The 20,610-nt window shown below is 44.3% G+C and overlaps 1 protein-coding gene across 3 annotated transcripts in view; it reads left to right on the top strand.

Moving 5' to 3' along the window:
* Window positions 1–20,610, top strand: part of AOPEP (aminopeptidase O (putative)) — a 342,915-nt gene that overhangs the window by 121,574 nt on the left and 200,731 nt on the right. For 2 of the 3 annotated variants that reach the window (XM_066604085.1, XM_066604086.1), the window contains exons 7-8: window positions 1,328–1,434; window positions 18,387–18,489. In XM_066604085.1, coding sequence (XP_066460182.1) covers window positions 1,328–1,434; window positions 18,387–18,489 — 210 coding nt within the window. The remainder of the gene's footprint in view (window positions 1–1,327; window positions 1,435–18,386; window positions 18,490–20,610) is intronic. The other variant, XM_066604087.1, reaches the window with a different exon arrangement.

The following is a 20,610-nucleotide window of genomic DNA, read 5'->3' as shown; positions in this document are numbered from 1 at the left end:
CATTCTTCTCCCTTTTAACTTACAAATTGTTTCCATTATGCACTGCCACGGTATTGTGTTCTATAAATGCAAGATGTAGTATTTGTGTCTCTGGTTTTAATTGTAACGCCAGGAAATGTCGATTTAAGTGGTTACATTTGAACAAAGGGGCAGGAATGTCATCATACATTTTGAAAGGAATTAAAAAAGTTATTTAGGTGAATTCGCTGTCACGTTATCATAAGATCAACTCGCAGAAATCATTTCTTCATTTAACACTTAATTACAATTGCCATCACTGAGACATTATTAGTAACTAGAGATGAGCGAGTATACTCGCTAAAGGCAATTGCTCGAGCGAGCATTGCCTTTAGCGAGTACCTGCGCGCTCGAGACTGAAGGTTCGGGTGCTGGCAGCGGGCAGGGAGCTGCGGGGGAGAGCGGGGAGGAACGGAGGGGAGATCTCTCTCTCCCCCCGCTCCCTCCTGCTGACTGCCGCTACTCACCGCTCCCCCGCGCCGGCACCCGAACCTTTAGTCTCGAGCGGGCAGGTACTCGCTAAAGGCAATGCTCGCTCGAGCAATTGCCTTTAGCGAGTATACTCTCTCATCTCTATTAGTAACTATACTTAGTATTTTGGCCTCTATCTATCATTGTTACTAGAGACACTCTGTAGCGCTCTATACTTCGCTTTACTTGCCTTTAACCCTTGTGTTAAGCTGGGCTCACACGGGTGGATTCCAATTGCGGAATCCGCGAAAAAACTCGGGCACCGAAAAGCATGTAAATTCGCTTTTTCGCTCACACTTGTGGATACGAATCGCGCATTCCTCCAGCAAAGGAAATTTCGCAGCATGCTCTATTTTCCCGCTAATTCTGTGCGGACGGCCTCCATTGAAGTCAACGGAGGCCATCTAACCCATAGCCCATGCACAATTAACATTGCGTATGGCCTACGGGTACTCACGTCATCACTTAGCGACAGTGCAGGAAATCCGAATATTGAAAAACAAAACTTACTGCGCAAGACCGAGAGAGTCACCGCGGTCATCCACAATACAGAAACCACAGGGTCAACGGGAGAGTTCACAACTGAAGCGGGATGCGTTCCAGCCGTGTGAGGCCGGCCTTACACGACTGGAAAGTTTTACATTTTCTGCAGTTTTGTATCAAGCTTTAGTATTTACAAGATCCTTGACCGCGGTGTTATTTTTATAAATGTTGTTCTGTTTACTCTCGAACCTAAGTAGTATAGTAGGAAATTGCATTAATGGTAATTTCCTTATACATCCCTGACATAGACGTCCATATCTATACTATAATTGACTTTAATTGTCTCATTCAACAGTTATCAGAGGAAGAGTCCAAAGAACATCAAGATCTAAAAGCTCTTTTGAGATGGCGTCGTCTTAATGATGAGCTCAGCAATTCCCAGGAGGAACTACAAATACTAAGGTACAAGCGTTTGCCTTTCTGTCTTTGATCAGCCTTATTCTTGAGTGCGGGGCTCAACCGCAATTTTTGTTTTTGCTGGACAATTTATTCAGGAATCACAGACAGTTAATTTTTGTTTACTGATACATTGGAAAACCGTACTGATTGATAAAGGTTATAATTGATACATGTCTATAGGTCAGATACCGATCTGAACTCATTAGCAGAATTTAGTCTGAGCTGTAAAATGAAGATAATTACAGTCATAATAAGCCGCTTAGGTGTCAACAGCCTCAATAAAGTCTCAGATGCATCTGATTTTTTTTTCACGAACACTAGAAAAAAGTGCCCTATTTTCACAAACCGACGGTTGGCAACCTTACTTGGGTGCGTTCTCAGTCATTTTAAAAGACCCACATATGTAATACTAAACATTCTGGTAGTGAAATCAACCAAGCACTTTAAAGAAACACTCAAGGCTATACTGATATACTGTGTTATGCCTTACTCCATGCTTGAGGGGGCGCTGCATGCCTCAGGGATTTAAATAACACAATAGGAAAGAAAATAAAGGAGATGAAACAATACCTCTGCGGCGCCACCTATTGGATGGCAGCATTCTTTCAAATCAATACTTGACCCTTTGTACAGGTCTTTAGAGTAATGATTGGGCATTGAAAACCAAGCCAGAATCCATACACAGACAGCTGTTTTGGGGGTTTTGCCCTTCATCAGTGTGCAGTAGGATCCTGGCATGGCTGTGACGTGGGTTGGGAGGGGTAACATCACTCTTTAGGGAGAGCACCGAGAAGGTGAGTGAGAAGACGTATAAGGCCATCCATGCTCCTCTGGGTAATATACAAATAAGGAAGATGGAACAATACCTCTGCAGCGTCACCTATTGGATGGCAGCATTCCTTCAAATCAATGCCTGACCTGTTTTACAGGTCTGTAGAGCAAAGACTGTACCTCTTCAATCAGCTGATCAGCATGGCTCTACAGACCCATATAAAGGGTCAAGCATTGATTTAAAGGAATGCTGCCATCCAATGGGTGACACTGCAGAGATATTGTTCCATCTTCCTTATTTGAATATTACCCAGAGGAGCATGGGTGGCCTTATACATCTCCTCACCTTCCTGTTGCTCTCCTTAGGGAGTGATGTTACCCTTCCCGACCAATAAAAAAGAAGTCATGCATCGCGCCTTCAGACACTGCTCCAGACAAAACCCAGAATATCGTTTTTGCCTGGAGTGTTTCTTTAAGCGTTTCATGTAATCACTGATTAAAATCTTTGCTGCAAGTTTCTGGGTGTCACTTTAGGCGCTGAGTCATTGGTAAATTGTATAACTTTATTTTGAAAATAAAGGTTCTATTTCTCTTTCCTGATTTTCAATGGCACCCTGTGGCAGCTGTTCCAGTTATTGTTGTTGTTCAGTGATGCTTGCACAAGCAACCGTTAATATGAAATAAGATATGGAGGAAGTGATTCTATCTTTACAGTTGTTGCTGTCCTGGGCACTGCAGATGAATACAGGGGTTTTCCAAGCTATTTCTTTTATATAGTTTTGGGCATGGGGAACCCAAGAAATTTACTCACCAAAGTGCTGGACCTCCATTTTGGCAGTCTGGTGCTGCGGCGTCTGACAGGTAACGTCACCCGGCCAGACGCCTGTCATGTGTGCTTCTAATGTGGAAGTCCTGAGGCAAGTTCACGGGATGTTACTGATAATAGCCGTGCTGGCCTCCCATTGGCTGCAGTGGTCATATGGGTAAATAACCAACGTCACTGCTGCAACCAATGTAAGCAGAGACACGAGCACTGGGTAAGCAGCAAGCACCCGGAGGTAAGTATGTGTGTTTGTTGTTTTACACAAATCTTGCCTCCCATTGCCACCAATATCAGAAAACCCCTTGAGGGGAGTTTCCAGCACTACACTATTGATAACCTATCCTCAGGATAGGTCATCATTAGTTGTTTGGTGTGAGTCCACCTCTTGGGATCCCCGCCGATTAGCTGATTGAAATGACAATCATTACAGTCCATGCCAGGCACAACCCCATACATTGTATAGTGGCTGTGCCTGGTATTGCCGCTCAGTCCTGCTCACTTGAATGGGACTGAACTGCTCTCAAGCCATGTGACCAATGTACAAGTCGTCAGAGGCCCGAGAAGAGTTGGTGGCACTCACTTCCATCAGCTGATCAGTAGGGATCCCAAACGGCGGACCCTGCTGATCCTGAGGATTGGTTATCAATAGTATAGTCCTGTAAAAACCCTTAAATGAGCAGTTGTGCCTCCCAGTTGTTTGTGTTACTACACCACATACTAGACTTATTATTACACAATCTGGGACACAATAGGCGTGTGTACAGTATGCCTATTTTGGTTATTACAGTCCTGTTGGAAATTATAGAACATATTTTAAAGCACTTTATTATTAAAGAAATTTGGCTATGTCACCCAAGACAAGGTACCTACCTGTGAACACAAATAAAACCTGCACACATTCATGATGTTTGATGCTGTTGCCAAAGACCAAGGCTGTTCACCATTAATCCCTTATTGGACAACAATCCGTGAATGCTATCAGGACATTTTACCAGCACAGCATACTGGGCTTATTCAGTATCTGGGGGTCATGGATTAATCAGCAGGCTTGTGTGGCATGGGCAAAAAGTTGCAAGCACTTGCAGCCCATTCTTTATACTCTTGTTTGGCATTCCTGAGGACACACAAATTGTGGTGCAGGAACTTGTCTGTAATTAATTAGGAGAATGAGGACAGAACAATGAATGATAGGGTGTAGTTAGGAACGAAAGCTACAAAACGTCCGTCTCAGTCTATGCATTCCTCTCTTACTCCACCTTTTCATTATCTTAGCCTGATAGGTTGTTCTGAGTGAATTTACAGTTATTTAAGAAATATTTAATAAAAAATGATTTTAAATTGTTTTTTCAGGAAGTTTTTCTAATTTTTCCCTCAATGAAATTCAAAATACCTCATAAAACGTTTTGGGCAACTTACTTCCCCTCCCCTCTCTACTCTATAGATTTTAAGGTGGCCATAACCTTTAGATAACTGTTGAATGCTTGTTTGTATGAAACAGCTATATGTTCTCAGTGGAAAGAAGGCAGCAGCTTAAGGGCTCCTGCTTACTGGCGATCGCAATATAGCTGTGTTTTTCAATGCGAATGCCAATTGGATGTTCTACTGTTAAAAATGCATCGCACAAAAAGTTTGTGCTTTGCAATTTTTGTGCCATCCGTTTTTAACATAAGGAAGTCCTATTGACGTTCACGTTAAAAAGACGCAGCGCTATTGTGATCGTCAGTGCGCAGGAGCCCTACGTCTCGTTACGACAAAGGTCCATACACATGAAGAGTAGACCAAGCCTGTTGAATTTGCAGGACAGACCAACCATCTAATGTGTTTGAGGGTGTCTTGACTCCCTTCCAATGGCAAAGATCGAGGAAAGAATCATCTTTCATGTAATGTGTATGGGCATCTTAAGCGGTTACAGGTAGAGTTCTCACCTAATAATCTAAACAGTCTGTCTGTACATGGTTATCTTTTCCTTCTGGAGAAGACTCTGGCTTCAACTTATATCCCTAGTCACGTTACAAGGCCTGATAAAAAGTCAGACATTGACTTCTTTGTGGGACAGCTACCTTCTGATAGGTGGCGCTGCAGAGGCTTTGTACCATCTCCTATTTGCATACCGCTGCCCTCTAAGAAATTTGTGGATAATTCTCAACTGGGTTTTACCAATTAGGGGCGTGCCCCTGCACAATGACGCTGTCCAATCAGAGCTTATATTCCCCAGGACAGAAGTCCTCTCTGTCCAGGTCTCTATATCTGGCCCGCCTGGCAGTTGTCACAGCACTGTAGCAGGTTCCTACACATGTGGTCAGAGTTGTATTTAACCCCACTTTCTGCTACTGTTTATTGATGTAACCTCCTCCAATTCCTCCCTACAGCTGCACCACTGCCCAGCATTCAACCCCACAATGCCCCTATGTCCGCTCTGCCAGGGCCAGGCTTCTCCTCCCAGCTGAAAGCCAGGAAACTCCATTTCATTGCAACCAGGAGCTCTGTAGATATTCGGCAACGACCCCATTCGCAGTAGTTTGCCAAACGTAGCACAATAAAAGGTGAACAGGCAAATAAAATGAAACATAATAAGCTTGGTAAGGGATACCTCCCTTACAGCCACATCCTAGATATAGTCTATCATAAATATATGATGGTTGGGAATTCCATCTTAGTCGTGAAACACTCCTTTGTTGTTATTACAACCCAACAATGAGGCCCTCGGGCCAGAAAACATTTTGCACCTCTGCTGTAAACAATCAGAACTCTATTCTAGCTGATTTGATTTAGTATTCAGCTTGCTGTTTTCCGAGTGCTTATGTCAAAAAGAAGAAAAAAAAATCATCTTTGAATTCTTGTTTCCTACACAAAAGTCCTTCGTTTGAAGTCTTTCATAGTTGCCTCATTTGGTAACCGCAGACAGAAGGGAACATGAGTACAGAACTGGCAGCCTAAAGGAAATCAATGGGATGTAGAAAACAAGATCCCAGGCAACTTTAGAAAAAGCAGATGCTATCTATTTTTTGCTTTCTGGGCAAAAGAGACAAGAGAGTTGCCAGAGACCCAAGAAGACAGGGCCGGCCTTCCACCCTAATACCCAAAACAAGATTATAAATTCAGGGGGTAGACGAAGGAAAGGGAATGCACCTCCCAAGCACAGAGATTAATTCCGGAATGCCGCCTTCCCCTTTGTTCTGTTGAGTAACCACTAACATACCCCGTCAGAGACACGCAGGCCAGGAAAACATGCCTGCAGGCCAGTTTCCCCTCTCAGGTTACTCACTCGTTGGATTAGCAAAGAAGAAAATACATATTGTTCCGTAAACCGCACCCTGCCCTTGCTGTCTCTGTTCTGCAATGATTCCGAGGGCTGAATCCCACTGAGAAACAAGTGTAGCCTATTAAAGTGAGCAGTGCTATGCCACTTGTGCCAGTTGGAAGATACAGCAATGAATAGGGCAGATAGGCGGTGTCATGCTGGTTCGGGAACTGTATATGCCGTGACCTGATAGTTGGGAGTCACAAAGGGAAAAAGCTTATCACCTGCTAACATACAGCAGCGGCTAATAGCTGCCCATTGTCTATTATATAAAGGCTATAATATAACAAACACATCACTTATCTGGGCATAGATTGCCTTGCTTTCTTTCTTTCGAGAGATTTTGTGAATGAAATAAGACATTTAACCCATTACGAAGCTAAAGACCAGCAGCAAGCCAAGGTATCCTTTCCACACTTTTTATGTTCCGGAGTTTTGTTTTTTTTTCTTTTTTTTATTGTTCTGTCATGATAACTGGTAATTTTCACAAGAAGTTATTGGGGGATTTCTCCAAGAAAATCCTGGGAGTGGTTGACGACAGGAAGTCTGCCAACAATAAATTCTGCAGTGCCTGAGGCTCACGCTGTTTGAGAGACTTGTATTTTACAGCTCTTGATTTCCTGATAATGCCGTGAAGAAATACAAGCTCACGTGAGACAAAGCCGACATAGTTGTGGCATTTCAACAAAAAAACAATAGCGTATTGAAGGCTTCAATAGTTATGTGATCTTTGCTATAAAAATAGAACTTTAGCAGATATATGTCTTACTGCCAGATTACTTCCCGAAAGGACATCTGAGGTCACTGTAACACGTAGGCTAGAAACTCTTCTAGTACAGCACCACAATTGCTACCAAGAATCCTCGAAAATTATAGTTAAACATTACAGTCTGCTACAAACTTGCTCTTTTTTTCATTATGTATATGTTATATTATACAGAAGGTTAACCCTTTCAAAACCAGAAATTTTTGAGGTATTTTTTTTTTTTTTGGCCCTGCCTTTTAAGTGCCATAACATTAAAAAAAATTGTATGAGATCTTGTTTTTTGCAGGACAAATTGTATTTTTTTTTAATGAAATAGATACTTCACTATTGCAGTTTATAGTACTTTTTATTGTTGGCTATTAAGCCCGGCCATGTATGCATGGCAGCCCTGGAAAACTTCACTAGGTCCTGGTATGCCATGCTTACCCATTGGCACCTCACATTCGAATCACAGGTGGGTGAAGGGTAAACTGAGGAAGTCCTCTCCCTGACCTACTGCCTATTTGCAATGGTCAGCCTGACTGTGCATGTACGTAATTAGCAGCTGCATTCAAAGCTAACTCCAAACAAGTCTGCTGCATACACCTTTCACAGCCTCATGATATATACTTGCTTTTTACAGTTAGAGAAGTGGTTAAGAGGGGTTCTCTACTTTGAGCAATACCTACTTATTTTAAGGGAATAAGCTAATGTGTTCCCTTGCTGTGATCTCCAGTAATAAACTGTAATCTGTGAGTAAAAATGTTGCTTTAAGGCCACTTCCACATGAGTGACATGATAGGAACGTGAGAAAATCACAGCGATATCGCATTGATGGTCCGTGCGATATCGCTGTGATTTCTTGTGGCAATAAAGCGATTTTGTGTCACTACGAAGTTGTTTGACTTTGTCGCACCACGTGCAAGGATTTTCGGGGAGGTTCTTGAAATATAAACCCTAACCCGAAAATAAGCCCTAGCTGCAGTGAAGAAATAAAAAAAAAGAGGCGCTGTCATCTCCGGCGTGTTTTTTTTTTCTGAAACCCCAGGGCACTTGCTTGAAGTCTTCTGCCAGCCCTTCCTGGTTTGGAGGATCAAAATCGCTGCCTCCAGGAAGGAATGTCTGTGACTGGCTCACGAGTCCTGTGGCTCAGCCAATCAGAGCCGGCGCTTGATGAACCAGTTACATCCATTTATTCATTGAATGTCTGTGATGGGTTCATCAAGTGCTTGCTCTGATTGGCTGAGCCACGGCGCTCGTGAACCAATCGCGTGATAAAGTCGCTCATGTGGAAGCAGCCTAAAAGTTCAGTTTATCTGCAGTTTTACTGCAAACGAAACTGAGCATCACACATTTCCAACTAGTGGGTTGTCTATGTAATATATGACTGGAGAATTCCTTATTATATGGTATAGCGATGAGGATCCTGACCAGCTCCCCCCTTTATTAACTTAAAATTCCCTAATGCAGTATATGTATGTAGGTTATGTAAATTAGACTACTCTTTTGTTCAAAAAGTATTTTATTCGCTCATTTTAAATATAAAACATACATTTGTCTTTCATGTTCCGATAAGAAATAACATATGTTAATGAGTATTAATGAACTACAATGAACTCTTTCTGTGCAAATTCAAGTATGTTTCCCTTTTCCCAACTTAGACAGTTAATTGCTGTCCTAACAAAACAATACTTAAACTAGGTCAGGGACGTAACTGACAGACAGGGGAACAAGGGGGCGGGTAGGTTATGGAGGGGGGGGGGGGTGTAGGAGGCACTAAAGAGCGCTTTGGTTTGGTCGAGCTTATCTCCGAGGGGAGCCACACCCAGGATCGAGTCCCCTCAGGGGTGTACCTGGTCGCCTCTATAGATGTCCCGTAGCCACCCAATTTTTGAATCTTTCCGTAGACCTGAAAATAGTCCATACTTGCCATGTATGGTAGAATCTCTCCTGAGTGACGCTCTCCTCTGCCCCCAATTCGTCAAATCTCATGAGGTTGTTCAGTTCCTCAACCCAGATCGCTCTTGAGGGCGGTGTCGTGGTTTTCCAGAGTCTAGGGATGACTCTTCTAGCCGCCAGTATAAAAAATCTCAGGATACCTTTCTTAACATTTTTAATTGAACCTGGGAGGACTGAGAGCAGAGCCATCTCCTGAGTAAGAGTTAGTTGTGTCTTACAGATATGGTTGTATAGTTCTGTCGTTTCTTTCCATAGGTCAGACACTCCCGGGCAGTTCCACCATATGTGGGACATGCTCCCTCTGTCCGTGTTGCAACGCCAACAGGTAGGCGATGTCTGAGGAAAGATTTTGTGTAGAAGGTCTGGAGTTCTGTACCATCTGGATAAGATTTTGAAATTTAGGTCTTGGGCTCTGCAGGCTGGGGACATTTTGTGGCACAGGGTTCAGGCTCTCTCCCAGTCCTCGTTTGTTAGACTGTAACCCAGCTCCGTCTCCAAGGCTTCTGTATATGTGGGGTTCTGGGCCTCCATCTCCCGACCCTGCATCAGCTTGTATAGGGATAAGATCATGTGCCTCTGTGGAGAAGCTGACATGACCATTTGTTCGAAGAGCGTAAACTCGCCTGCCAAGTTCACCTGGGGGACCAGGGACCCCACGAACCCCCTCAGCTGGAAGTATTGCATCCATGAGCCAGAACGTGTTATTCCTTCTCCTATGATCTCTGACAGCGATTTTACTTTTAGGTTGGTCATCACGTCTTTAACTCTTGGTATTGGCGTTGCGTGTAAGCCTAGTATGGGTACCCCGTTCAGCGTTGTTTCGAATTGAGGATTGGTTATGAGGGGGGTTAATGGGCCTGGGGCCATGACCATGCCGTTTTTTTGGCCAAATTCTGTCCAAGTCCTGAATAACTGGCTTGCGAATGGGGAAATATTGGGGATTGCTTTTATGAGTTTGGGTGGGATCCAAGCTGCCCCTCGTAGGGTTCCTGGAACCAGTGCGTGTTCTGCAGTGACCCAGAGTTTGTGGTTCTCTTCTTTAAGGAGATCTAGTATGCAATTTGACCGGCAAGCTTTATAGTAAAGGGTGAAATTGGGTAGACCCAGACCCCCCCTCTCTTTCTGTCTGGTGAGGAGTGAGAAGCTCGCACGTGGCTTCCTTCCCCTCCAGACAAACGCAGTGATAAGGGTGCGTAGGCGTTTTAGGTAGTAGTTTGGCAATTTCACCGGGACCGTCTGACATAAGTACAAGAATTTTGGAAGGGAGTCCATTTTAATTACATTTATTCTACCGCTCCAAGATAGGAACAGAGGTTTCCATTTGCTAAGGTCTTTTTCCAATTCTGATAGATATGGGAGGTAATTAAGTTTGAAGGCCTGAGTGGTGTCCTTTGGGAGTTGGATTCCCAGGTATTTTATTGAGGAGTGTCTCCATTTGAATGGAAACTGTGCCTCTAGCTGTGATGCCTCGGCCTGCGGCAGCGAAATGTTCAGGATCTCTGATTTTTGTGTGTTGGAAAAACAAAAGATCTCAGCAGCACACCTTCAGCCCAATAGGCTCACAAATAGGGAGAGAAGGATAGAATATGGCGTCAAGCCAATAGATGCACGCTCACCTAGGGGATCCGGACTTCAAAGATCCCAATGCAGCATAGAGAAAATGTGTATGGAGAGCAGCATCAAGTAGAAGCTATTTCAGAAAGACATCCTGGACATCCATTTGCTTGACAAAGTCCTTTGCATAGGACGAAACGTCGCAAGTTTTGTTGTTCATGCTGATGGAGTTTTTAACTCAATAAAGATGATAATTGGATTTGGATTCCCTGAAGATTCCAGGATGTCTTTCTGAAATAGCTTCTACTTGATGCTACTCTCCATACACATTTTCTCTATGCTGATTTTTGGGTGTTTACTTTGTAGTTACTAATCCTACCAAATTGTTTGAACTCCTGCAGGATCACGGGAAGTCCTACGTGCGGGTTGGCTAAATATAAAAGCAAGTCGTCTGCGAACAGGGCCATCTTGTGTTCAATTTTCCCTGTCTGAATCCCTCTAATTGAATCGTTTTGGCGGATCGCGTTCGCTAGTGTTTCCATTGTTAGGACATAGAGAAACGGGGAGAGGGGGCACCCCTGCCTAGTCCCATTTGTTATTTGGAAGGCTTCCGACAGAGAGCCGTTCACTCTGATTCTGGCTGTGGGATTTCGGTATAAGGACATGATTCGGTCCTTCGTTTTCGGGCCCACTCCTATCTTGTCTAGTGTGGCTGCGAGAAAATGCCAGCTAACCCTGTCGAATGCCTTTTCTGCATTGACCGCCAGAAGACATAAAGGGTCGCCAGTTACCCCAGCTCTGGCAATCAGCGATAGGGATTTAATCGTGTTATCCCTAGCTTCCCTGCCTGGGATAAACCCACTTGTTCCCCATGTATCAGTAGCGGGATGACGTTTTGTAAGCGCGTGGCGATTAATTTTGCGAATATTTTTATGTCCACGTTCAGGAGTGAAATGGGTCTGTAGTTACCGCAGACCGAGGCATCTTTTCCCGGTTTGGGGATGACTGAAATATGGGCCATCAGCGACTGCATCGGGAACGGACACCCCCGGTCCACTGCATTGAAGGCTCTAATAATTAGAGGGGAGATCTCCTCTCGGAAGGTTTTGTAAAATCTGGCTGTAAAGCCGTCCGGGCCTGGGCATTTCCCCACTTTTAGATCTTTGATGATTTCCCCGAGCTCTTCTGAGCTGAAGTCTTCATCTAGGCCTGCTGCCTCTTCTGTTGTCATTCTTTTGGGGGCGTTTAGGTTCAGATAGGTCTCCGTCTCTTTATCTAATCTCTGGGTGTCGGGCTGTGTTGCGTCTTTGATATTGTATAATTTAGTATAGTATTTTTAAAATTCCTCCAGTATGTCCGTTGTGGCATGTACTGGTTCGCTGCCCTCTACCTGTATTTTGGAGACATGAGATGGGGCGGATCTAGGGTGGAGAGCTCTTGCTAGCCAACTACCGCATTTATCTGCGTATTCAAATGCCCCTCTGCGCAATTTGTCTCTATATGCTAGGGATCATTGGTCGAGGATTTTGAGTATTTGGTGTCGTATGGTGGAAATTTCGGCTTTAAGGTCATCTCTTTGGGATTTTTTGTTGGCCTCCTCTTTGGTTTGTAGGTTTAAGATGAGTTTGCGTAAGTTCGCCGAGTTTTCTTTTTTGAGCCTTGATCCGTGCGAGATTAGAATTCCTCTAATGACGCATTTTAGGGCTTCCCATTGGGTAGGGGCTGATGTTTGGTCGTTTTGGTGGTCTGCTATAAATCCCGTGATTGCTTTTTTGATGTCCGAGACTCACAAGGGGTCTCGGAGCAAATTGTTGTTGAGTCTCCACAAGGTGGCCCCTGCGCCTCGAGAACCCGCAATAGACTGGGGCGTGGTCTGACCAGATGAAGTCGCCCAGGGAGCACCTCGGGGAGAAGTCCAACAGGTCCTGCGTGACCAGGATCATGTCTATTCTGGTGTATGTGTTGTGTACTGCCGAGTGGAACGTGTAGTCCCTGGTCCCTGGGTGAAGGATCCTCCAAAGATCCACCAAGTGTAGAGCATTAAGTGTTTTTTTTGAGTCGCTGTAGTGCTGATCGGGAGACAGAGGTCCTACCTGACGAAGAGTCCAGCTCTGGGTTTAGTACCAGGTTCCAGTCCCCTCCCAAGATGATTTTGGATCCACCTGCGAACTCTGTTAAGGTCCTCAGTATCTTGATGGCGGTTGGTACCTGTTCCTGGTTAGGAAGATAAACGTTAGCTAGTGTACATATCATATCAGACATTTCCATTTTTAGAAAGACGAATCTGCCTTCTTGATTTATTGTGGAATCAATTACGTTGTGCCGAAGTCCTCTGTGTAAGGCAATAGACACGCCTCCTGCTTTCTTCATGGGGTGGGGGCTGTGGAACCAGGTGGGATAGCGTTTGGATCTGCATGTTGGGATACTGTCTGTTCTAAAATGGGTTTCTTGGAACATAGCTACCTGAACCCTTTTCTTGTGGAGGTGGTAGAGTATCTGACCTCTCTTCTGGGGGCTGTTTAGGCCCTTGGCATTGTATGTGCTACACGTCAGTTCAGCCATGCTCCTTTTTGGTTAAGAAGTGCCATCTCATGGGTTTCTGTCCGCTCTCAGCAGTGGGAGGGGGTTTGGGAGGAAGGGGGGGGGGGGAGACACACGAGGTAAACTATACATAAACAAAAACAGATAGTTAGTAGCAAACTGGAAATCTATCATGTCCCGATAGTTTGCGAAGGCTAACTGCACCGACGCCATAACCTATTTTAGCAGGAACCAACAAACCTACGAGCTTTCGCTCCCAACCCCTATGAATTCAAGCATTACTGATGAAGTTAGACTCTGAGACCCCCCAGACCCCAATCAAGTCCCGGTTTTGCCTTTCCCCCTACACTTGTGGCTCTCTCCGCTGATCTTGTGGATTATAGACAGCGTGTTTCTCCTCAGGTTGGTTTCACCGGCCTGGGCTTCTGGTTTTCCCTGGTTTCACTAGGCCTCTCTCTTCGCCTTCGTGGTGTGTGATCCACTGTCTGCCATTCGGATCTTGGCGGTAGTGTCAGGAGAGAGGACGACTTGGGCCAGTCTGGCAAGGACACGAGTGGCAGTTCAAAGGTGCCGAGAAAATTCGGTAGGTCGCCCAGACCTCGAAATGTGGCCGATTTGCCTCCTTTATTGGCGTGTAGCTGGAACGGGAAGCCCCACCTGTACATTATTTCCTTTTCTTGCAGTAGTGTGAGAAGAGGTTTTAGTGCCTTTCCTAGCTGGAGGGTGCGGCGTTATAAGTCTGTCAGTATCATTAGTGGGGCACCTTTGTAGGATAGGTCTTTCTCTCTTCTGGCTTGCTGAAGAATTTGCTTTTTCAGCTTGTAGAAATGCACTCTGCAAACTACATCTCTCGGTCTGTTTGGATCGGTAGATCTAGGGCCCAGAGCGCGATGAATTCTATCGATCTCCACTTCAGAATCTGGTGGTCTCTGTAGAAGGTTGTTAAAAAACTCTTGTGCCCATTTGTCTAGCTGGGTGTTATCAATCTCCTCTGGAAGACCTCTGATTCTTATGTTGTTCCTTCGGTGTCGGTTTTCCAGGTCGTCGATCGTGTTGTATAGCTCGGAGATTTGCTGGGAGTGTAGCGCCAGTTCGCGGGCATGGTCGTTTACGGTATTAGAGACTAGCTCTTGTTCACCCTCCATCTCTATTCTTTGCCCCATATGGCAGATATCTTGTTGTAGTTCTGCAATATCCTTTTTGTGGGATGCTTCCATTTTTTGGAAGAGACAATTAATTTCGCTTTTTGTGGGGAGCGCTCTAAGATGCTCTTTCCAATCCCACTCCTCAGAGGGGGCTTCAGATCTCGGGGGGGGAGAGGCTCGGTCTCTCGCACCTGCTCTTCCTCTGCTTCGCGGATGCAATGGCACTTGTGGCAGGCGCTGGGGACGGGGGAGCGGATTCTGCCGAGCTGAGGTCTTCTAAGTTGCCTGTCTCGGCTGCGGTCTCCCTTCTCTTAGGGCCTCTAGCTTCACCCCTTTTCTGTGGGGTATTTTGGGACAGGGAGTGTTGCTGGTAGGGGGGGCTACCTTCCCCTGCTGCCGCCTGTGGTGTGGCCCTTGCTCCCCTGGGGACATCTGGTGCGGGTTCTTCTGCCTCTCTGCCTCCCTGGCTCAGGGGTAGGTTGTGGTGCTGCCTCTCCTGGGGCTTGGGGCCAGATAGTGTGGGGATACTTTCCTTACCCCACTCTGATGACAGCTCCTCCGTCCCTGCCGCCGCCCTGCTTGCCGGCATTCTTCTCTCTGCTGTGTCTGCTTGTGGAGCGTAATAGGTCTCGGTGCCCGGCTCCGCTTCACCTGCTGCTCTCGGGTCTGTCAGCGCTTCCCCCACGTGTGCCGCTCTCCTCTCCGCCGGCGGCGCCATCTTGGGTCCAGCGCTGCGCTTCCCGCTCTCCCCAGTGCCGCGCAGATAAGCCTCTAAGCCCGCTTCCCGCCGGGTCGGCGTCCTCCCGGGGTGCTCCTGCGACCTGTCCAAAACAGGTGCCACTGCCAATAAATATTATGTTACAAAATATGTAATAAACCACATAATTCCTATAACTAGTGGGGATTTTTGACTTTATGTCATAATAAATACAACATCTTTAAGGCTGCGGTCACACGGGGCGGAGATCTTGCAGAATGTCTGCAGCGGGACCGCACGGAAATTCCACGAGATTTCCGCAGCTTGACGTCCCACGTTCCATTTCGCTGTGGCCAGCTGTTCCCCATAGGGAGGAGAGGTGGCCACAGTGGAAACTGCTTTGAACTTCTCGCGGCATATCAATTTCAGTATGGTTTGGCCACAGCGTGTGGATCAGATTTTTGTAAATCTTGTCCACTTTGCTGCTGTATCTCGGGATAAAAATTGCCGGCAGTATTTCCATGCAGAAAGTCTGCACAAAAAATTCTGCAGCAATTCCGCCCCGTGTGAACCCAGCCTTACAATTAAATTAGATAAATGAGATAAGAGCTACAATTGTTTACCAAGTCTGCACCATTTCTTTTCTGCTTTTATATGGAGTTCTTTCGTTAAATCAACTACTTCTTTAAAGGTAACCACCTTGGCAAATATGTGATCGCTACTGGTCCAGCCTCTGAAATCCGCGCAACACCGCTGTTATTGCTGAGGGAAGCTCTGCTTTGCAGAAAACAGCTCTGGCGGTCTTGTGTCGGAGGTGGTTATGGATGTTCACAGGAACCACTGTCTTTTCCAAAATATTTAGTCAACAATTACAATAAATGACTGGAAACTGACTAATTTGATTGTATGAAAAATGGTGACTTGAACTAAAGCCTTTTTACACGGGCCAATAAATTATTGCTCCATGGAAATACATGCCCTGACTGAACGGCAAATAAGAATGTGTTTGCCTCTTGTTCATCGTTCAGTTTCTGCAGGTCGTCCCATGTAAAAGGGCCCTAAAACCAGAGAAGATCATCAAATCTGAGATCAAAATGTCTTAAACAAACAGAGTACCAAAATCAAATTCAGTCAGCACTTCCCACAAATAATTTAAATGTAAAGATGCACGTATGCAATGGTTGCAGCAATTCCGTGCAAGCAAAAGCACATGGCTTCAACAGTACTACAAACATATCTGCAGGAATTAAAGTTGCATAACTGTTATATCTACTAACTCCTAAAAATGTAAGGCTTCTTAGCGCACATTGTGTTATAAATTCGTGAACCCATCTGCCATTTTAAAGCAACTTTATGTAAATCGTACGGTAACAAGGGTACGCCCTCTACATCTAAAGGAAAGAAGGTTTCATCACCAACATAGAAGGGGGTTCTTTACTGTAAGAGCAGTGAGACTGTGGAACTTTCTGATTGAGGAATGTGGTTATGGCAAAATTAATAGAGGGGTTTAAGAGGGGATTAGATGTCTTTATAGAGTGCTAAGATATTACAGTATATAGACATTAAATAACCAGTGGGGTTTTTGATCCAGGTCTTGGAGTCAGGTAGGAACTTCCAAATGTTGATCCAGTGAATATTCTGACTGCTTTTATGGAGTCGGGAAGGATTTTTTTCCCCCAAGTGGGCTAAATGGGCTTCTGCCTCATTAGAGTTTTTTTTTGCCTTCCTCTGGATCAACCAGATGGGATTGGAAACAGGCTGAACTAGATGGATGTTGTCTTCTTCAGCCTATCATAGTATGTTACTATGACTCTGCACTGACAGACTCCACTCCCTTTAGGCCTAGGCCTCCAAATGAGTTCAGGGAATATGGGATCCAGTTAAGGGCTCATTCACATCAGCGGTTTTGTTTTCCGTTCTGCTGTTACAGAAGAGGAGCAACGAATGAAAAAAAAATATGTTTCTGTTTTACTTCCCATTGAGTTCAGTGTGAGTTTGTGAGCTTCAGTTCTGCTCAGTTTTCAGAAAAGAAGGACAAAACTGATCCGTTAAAATAGGCGTGAACAGAATGAAACGGAAGCAGATTGAGAAATAGTCTGGTTTTTTGTTTTTTTTTTATAGCAGAACTGTCTATCTGACCCATTAAAAATGGGTGACTATGGTTTCCGTTTGGTCCTGTTTTAATCCACTTTGCTATCTATTTTATTAAAAAACATTGTTAGAAAAAGAAAGCAAAACATTGAAGTGAATGAGCCCTAAAAAACAAACTGGCTATTGGGACTCACCAAAAATACAGAATCCCTTTTAGTCCTTTTTTTTCCAGGATCCCCAAGAAGTGGCACGTAGAGAGCTGAGTTGGTTGGGATTAGAGATGAGCGAGCAGACTCGCTAAGGATAATTACTCGATCGAGCATTGTCCTTAGCGTGTACCTGCCCGCTCGGAAGAAAAGGTTCGGCTGCCAGCGTGGGTGACAGGTGAGTTGCGGCAGTGAGCGGGGGGGAGAGAGGGAGAGAGAGATCTCCCCTCCGTTCCTCCCCGCGCTCCCCGCCCGCCGCCGGCAGCCGAATCTTTTCTTCCGAGCGGGCAGGTACTCGCTAAGGACAATGCTCGATCGAGTAATTGCCCTTAGCGAGTATGCTCGCTCATCTCTAGTTGGGATAGACAGATCTTCACTATTCTGCATAATAGTATTTAACAAATACTGTGTATATTCTAGAAACAATGTAGAATACCTATTAATACATCTCACTTTGTGAAATCTCGCTGTAGAAAAAGTTTTTAAATAGTTCTTTTTTTTTTTGTAATCTATTACTCCCTTATCAGCGTCATAGAGTAGGCATGAAAAGAACCTTTCAATCTGACAGGCTTTGTATTGTGAGCCTTTAAATCAATACCTGGAGATGTAATGAAATACGTGTACAGTGTGCTCCAGTCATTGTCATGAATTGGGAGTCATGCAGCTTCGAAATCTAAAATGTGTCTCTTACGATAACGTTTTATTTTAGAACTATTTTTATTTTTTTTGTTTGGGATTAAAATTTTTGAAGAAAATTGTCCATTTTATTAGACGTTAGTTTTTTAGGCTATTGAATTCTACACATTTCTTGGCAAGAATACTGGGAGTAGACCGGCATTGTGGTTTTACAAGTACAGAGCTAATAATGGCCTGTTATAATCTGGGTTTAGGTATCACAAATTGATATTCCCTTACTTGTTCATTATCGGAAACTAAAATTTAACAAGAAAAACCATAGAAAATCCATAACCACGTCATTGATCTTTAATGCACTGATTCAACTGAACAGGATTTCCATTGTTTTAATTCATTAAAGGTGTCTACATAAATGTTCTTAGTATTTGATCATTTCTATTTTAATCCTTTTATATTGTTCATTCCATTCATATTAATCACTGTTAGACCTCAGGGAGAATCTACTGGTGAAGTCAGTGACTCAGGAGCTTCCATGATACGACACGGCTTAAATGCAGACAAAACTTTCATGCAAGTGCATTACTTAAAGGTTAGTGCTTAAACTATATTGTATTAATGCATGTAAATCTTATATATACAGTATATGGCCAACGAATCTGGACACTTGATAGTTACACCTATATAGGTTTGTTGGACATCCCATTCCCAAACATGGGTGTTCATATAAAGTTAGGTCCCCTTTTTGTGGCTACAACAGCTAGCACTCTTCGGTGAAGAATTTCCACAAGACTTTGGAGTGTGGCTGTGGGAATTTGTGCTCATTCAGCTAAAAGTGCACTTGTAAGGTCATGCGCTAATGTTGGACATGAAGGGCTGGCTTGCAGTCGACATTCCAACTTACCCCAAAGATGTTCAATGGAGTTTAGGTCAAGGCTCTGTGCAGGACGCCGTGTTCCTCCACACCAAACTTGTTGAACCCTGTTTTTATGGTCCTTGCTTTGTGTCATTGGGCACAGTCATGCTGGAACAAGGAAGGGCTTCTCCCAACTTGGGACAAAGTTGGAAAAATACAAAGACATTTTAGATAATTGTATGCGATAGAACTTACTCTACTTTTTGCTGGAAATAAGAAGCTTAGACCAAACTTTGAAAAACCGCCCCAGACCATTATCACTACTTCACCAAATTTTATCCAAGGCACTATACATTTTGCTAGGTACCATTTTTCAGACATCTGGCAATACCAGATTCATCCATCGAACTGTCAAATGATGAAGCTCAATCCCTTACTCCATAGAATATGTTTCCGATGCACTAGAGTTGATGTGCTTTACACCGCTCCAACCAAGGCTTGGCATTGTGTGTGGCTGCCCCTGACATACAGTTCTTGTGCTGCTATCCCTTCCAGAGACCGTTTGAAACTCTATAGTGAGTAATACAACACAGCATATGTGATTTTTTTTTTTTACGCTCCCCGTGCCTCAACATTCAGTGGCCCTACTGTACGAATTTGTATGGTCTTCTTCTTTATGCTTTGGATGCTGTTGGTCATAGATGCTTTCACTTCACAACAACCTATCCGTGGGATAGGTGCTAAAAGTCTGATTGGTGAGGGTCTCACCGATGAGACCACCACCCATCCCAAGACTGGGGGCCCTGTGTCCTCCTCTTCTCATCACTGTGAGCTTACTGCACCCACTGGCAGGGACATCAAACTGAATGCAGCGGTGGCCGAACATATACAGCCACAACTCCATTCATTTCAAATGAGCTGTTGGAAATAGCTGAGTATAAGCGTTTGGCTATTTTTGGCAGACCCGTTGAAAATGAATGGAGTGTCACCGTGCATGCTGCTCCATTCACTCTCCTTATCACTGCAGAGGATGCAGCAATCCCACAGTGAAAAAGAGAGGGGGACACAGGACCCCCCCATTTTTTGAGATCAGTAAGGGTCTCAGCAGTTTGGCCTCCAACAATCAGACTTATCACCTATTTATGAATAGGTGAGAAAATTCTATTCTAGTAAACTCCCTTTAAAGAAAACCCCTTATACCTTATGTATTTTCATTGGAAAATCATTAGTTCCCCCCTCCGTACCAAAATAAATATTTTTCTTAATACATACCAATTAAAGAAGAAATAAAAGAAAATAAAGTCCTTTTGAGTCCTCTTCCCGTATACAAAGGACTTGCCTCCCTGCAAGATTTTGGTTTAACACTCTGATAAGATGATTTCCGTCTAGAATTTGGAGAAGTCAGGCCAGAAGTGGTTTTCTTTCTGGTAGAATTATGGCCAAAAAGTAATTCTTTTGACATGGAAACAAGGCCAAGCGACTCAACTAAGCATGAAAGCATAGGAACTGGGGTACAGGGAAATGGCAGTAGCTGCTCTGGACTGATGAGTGAAATATTTGTCTGTAACAGAAGACAGTTCGTTCACCGACGGGCTGGAGAGCGGTACAATGATGAGTGTCTGCAAGCAACAGTGATAAAGACCCTTTTATTCGGGTCAAAACATCGCTGATTATTTTTATTTTTATTCATCTCCTGCTGCCTGGACTATATAATTTATTATTGCAGGCAGCAGTGGAGTATGGTGGAGGTTCCTTGCAAATTCAGCATATAGAGTTGGGGATTTGGTGAGGATTAATGGTGTCCTCAATGCTGAGAAATACTTACCCATCATGCAGTCCATCTAGTCTGCTGTTGTA

The sequence above is a fragment of the Eleutherodactylus coqui genome, chromosome 5 (assembly GCF_035609145.1).
Source record: "Eleutherodactylus coqui strain aEleCoq1 chromosome 5, aEleCoq1.hap1, whole genome shotgun sequence".
Lineage (NCBI taxonomy): Eukaryota > Metazoa > Chordata > Amphibia > Anura > Eleutherodactylidae > Eleutherodactylus > Eleutherodactylus coqui.
This window is presented reverse-complemented; position numbering and strand designations above follow the sequence as displayed.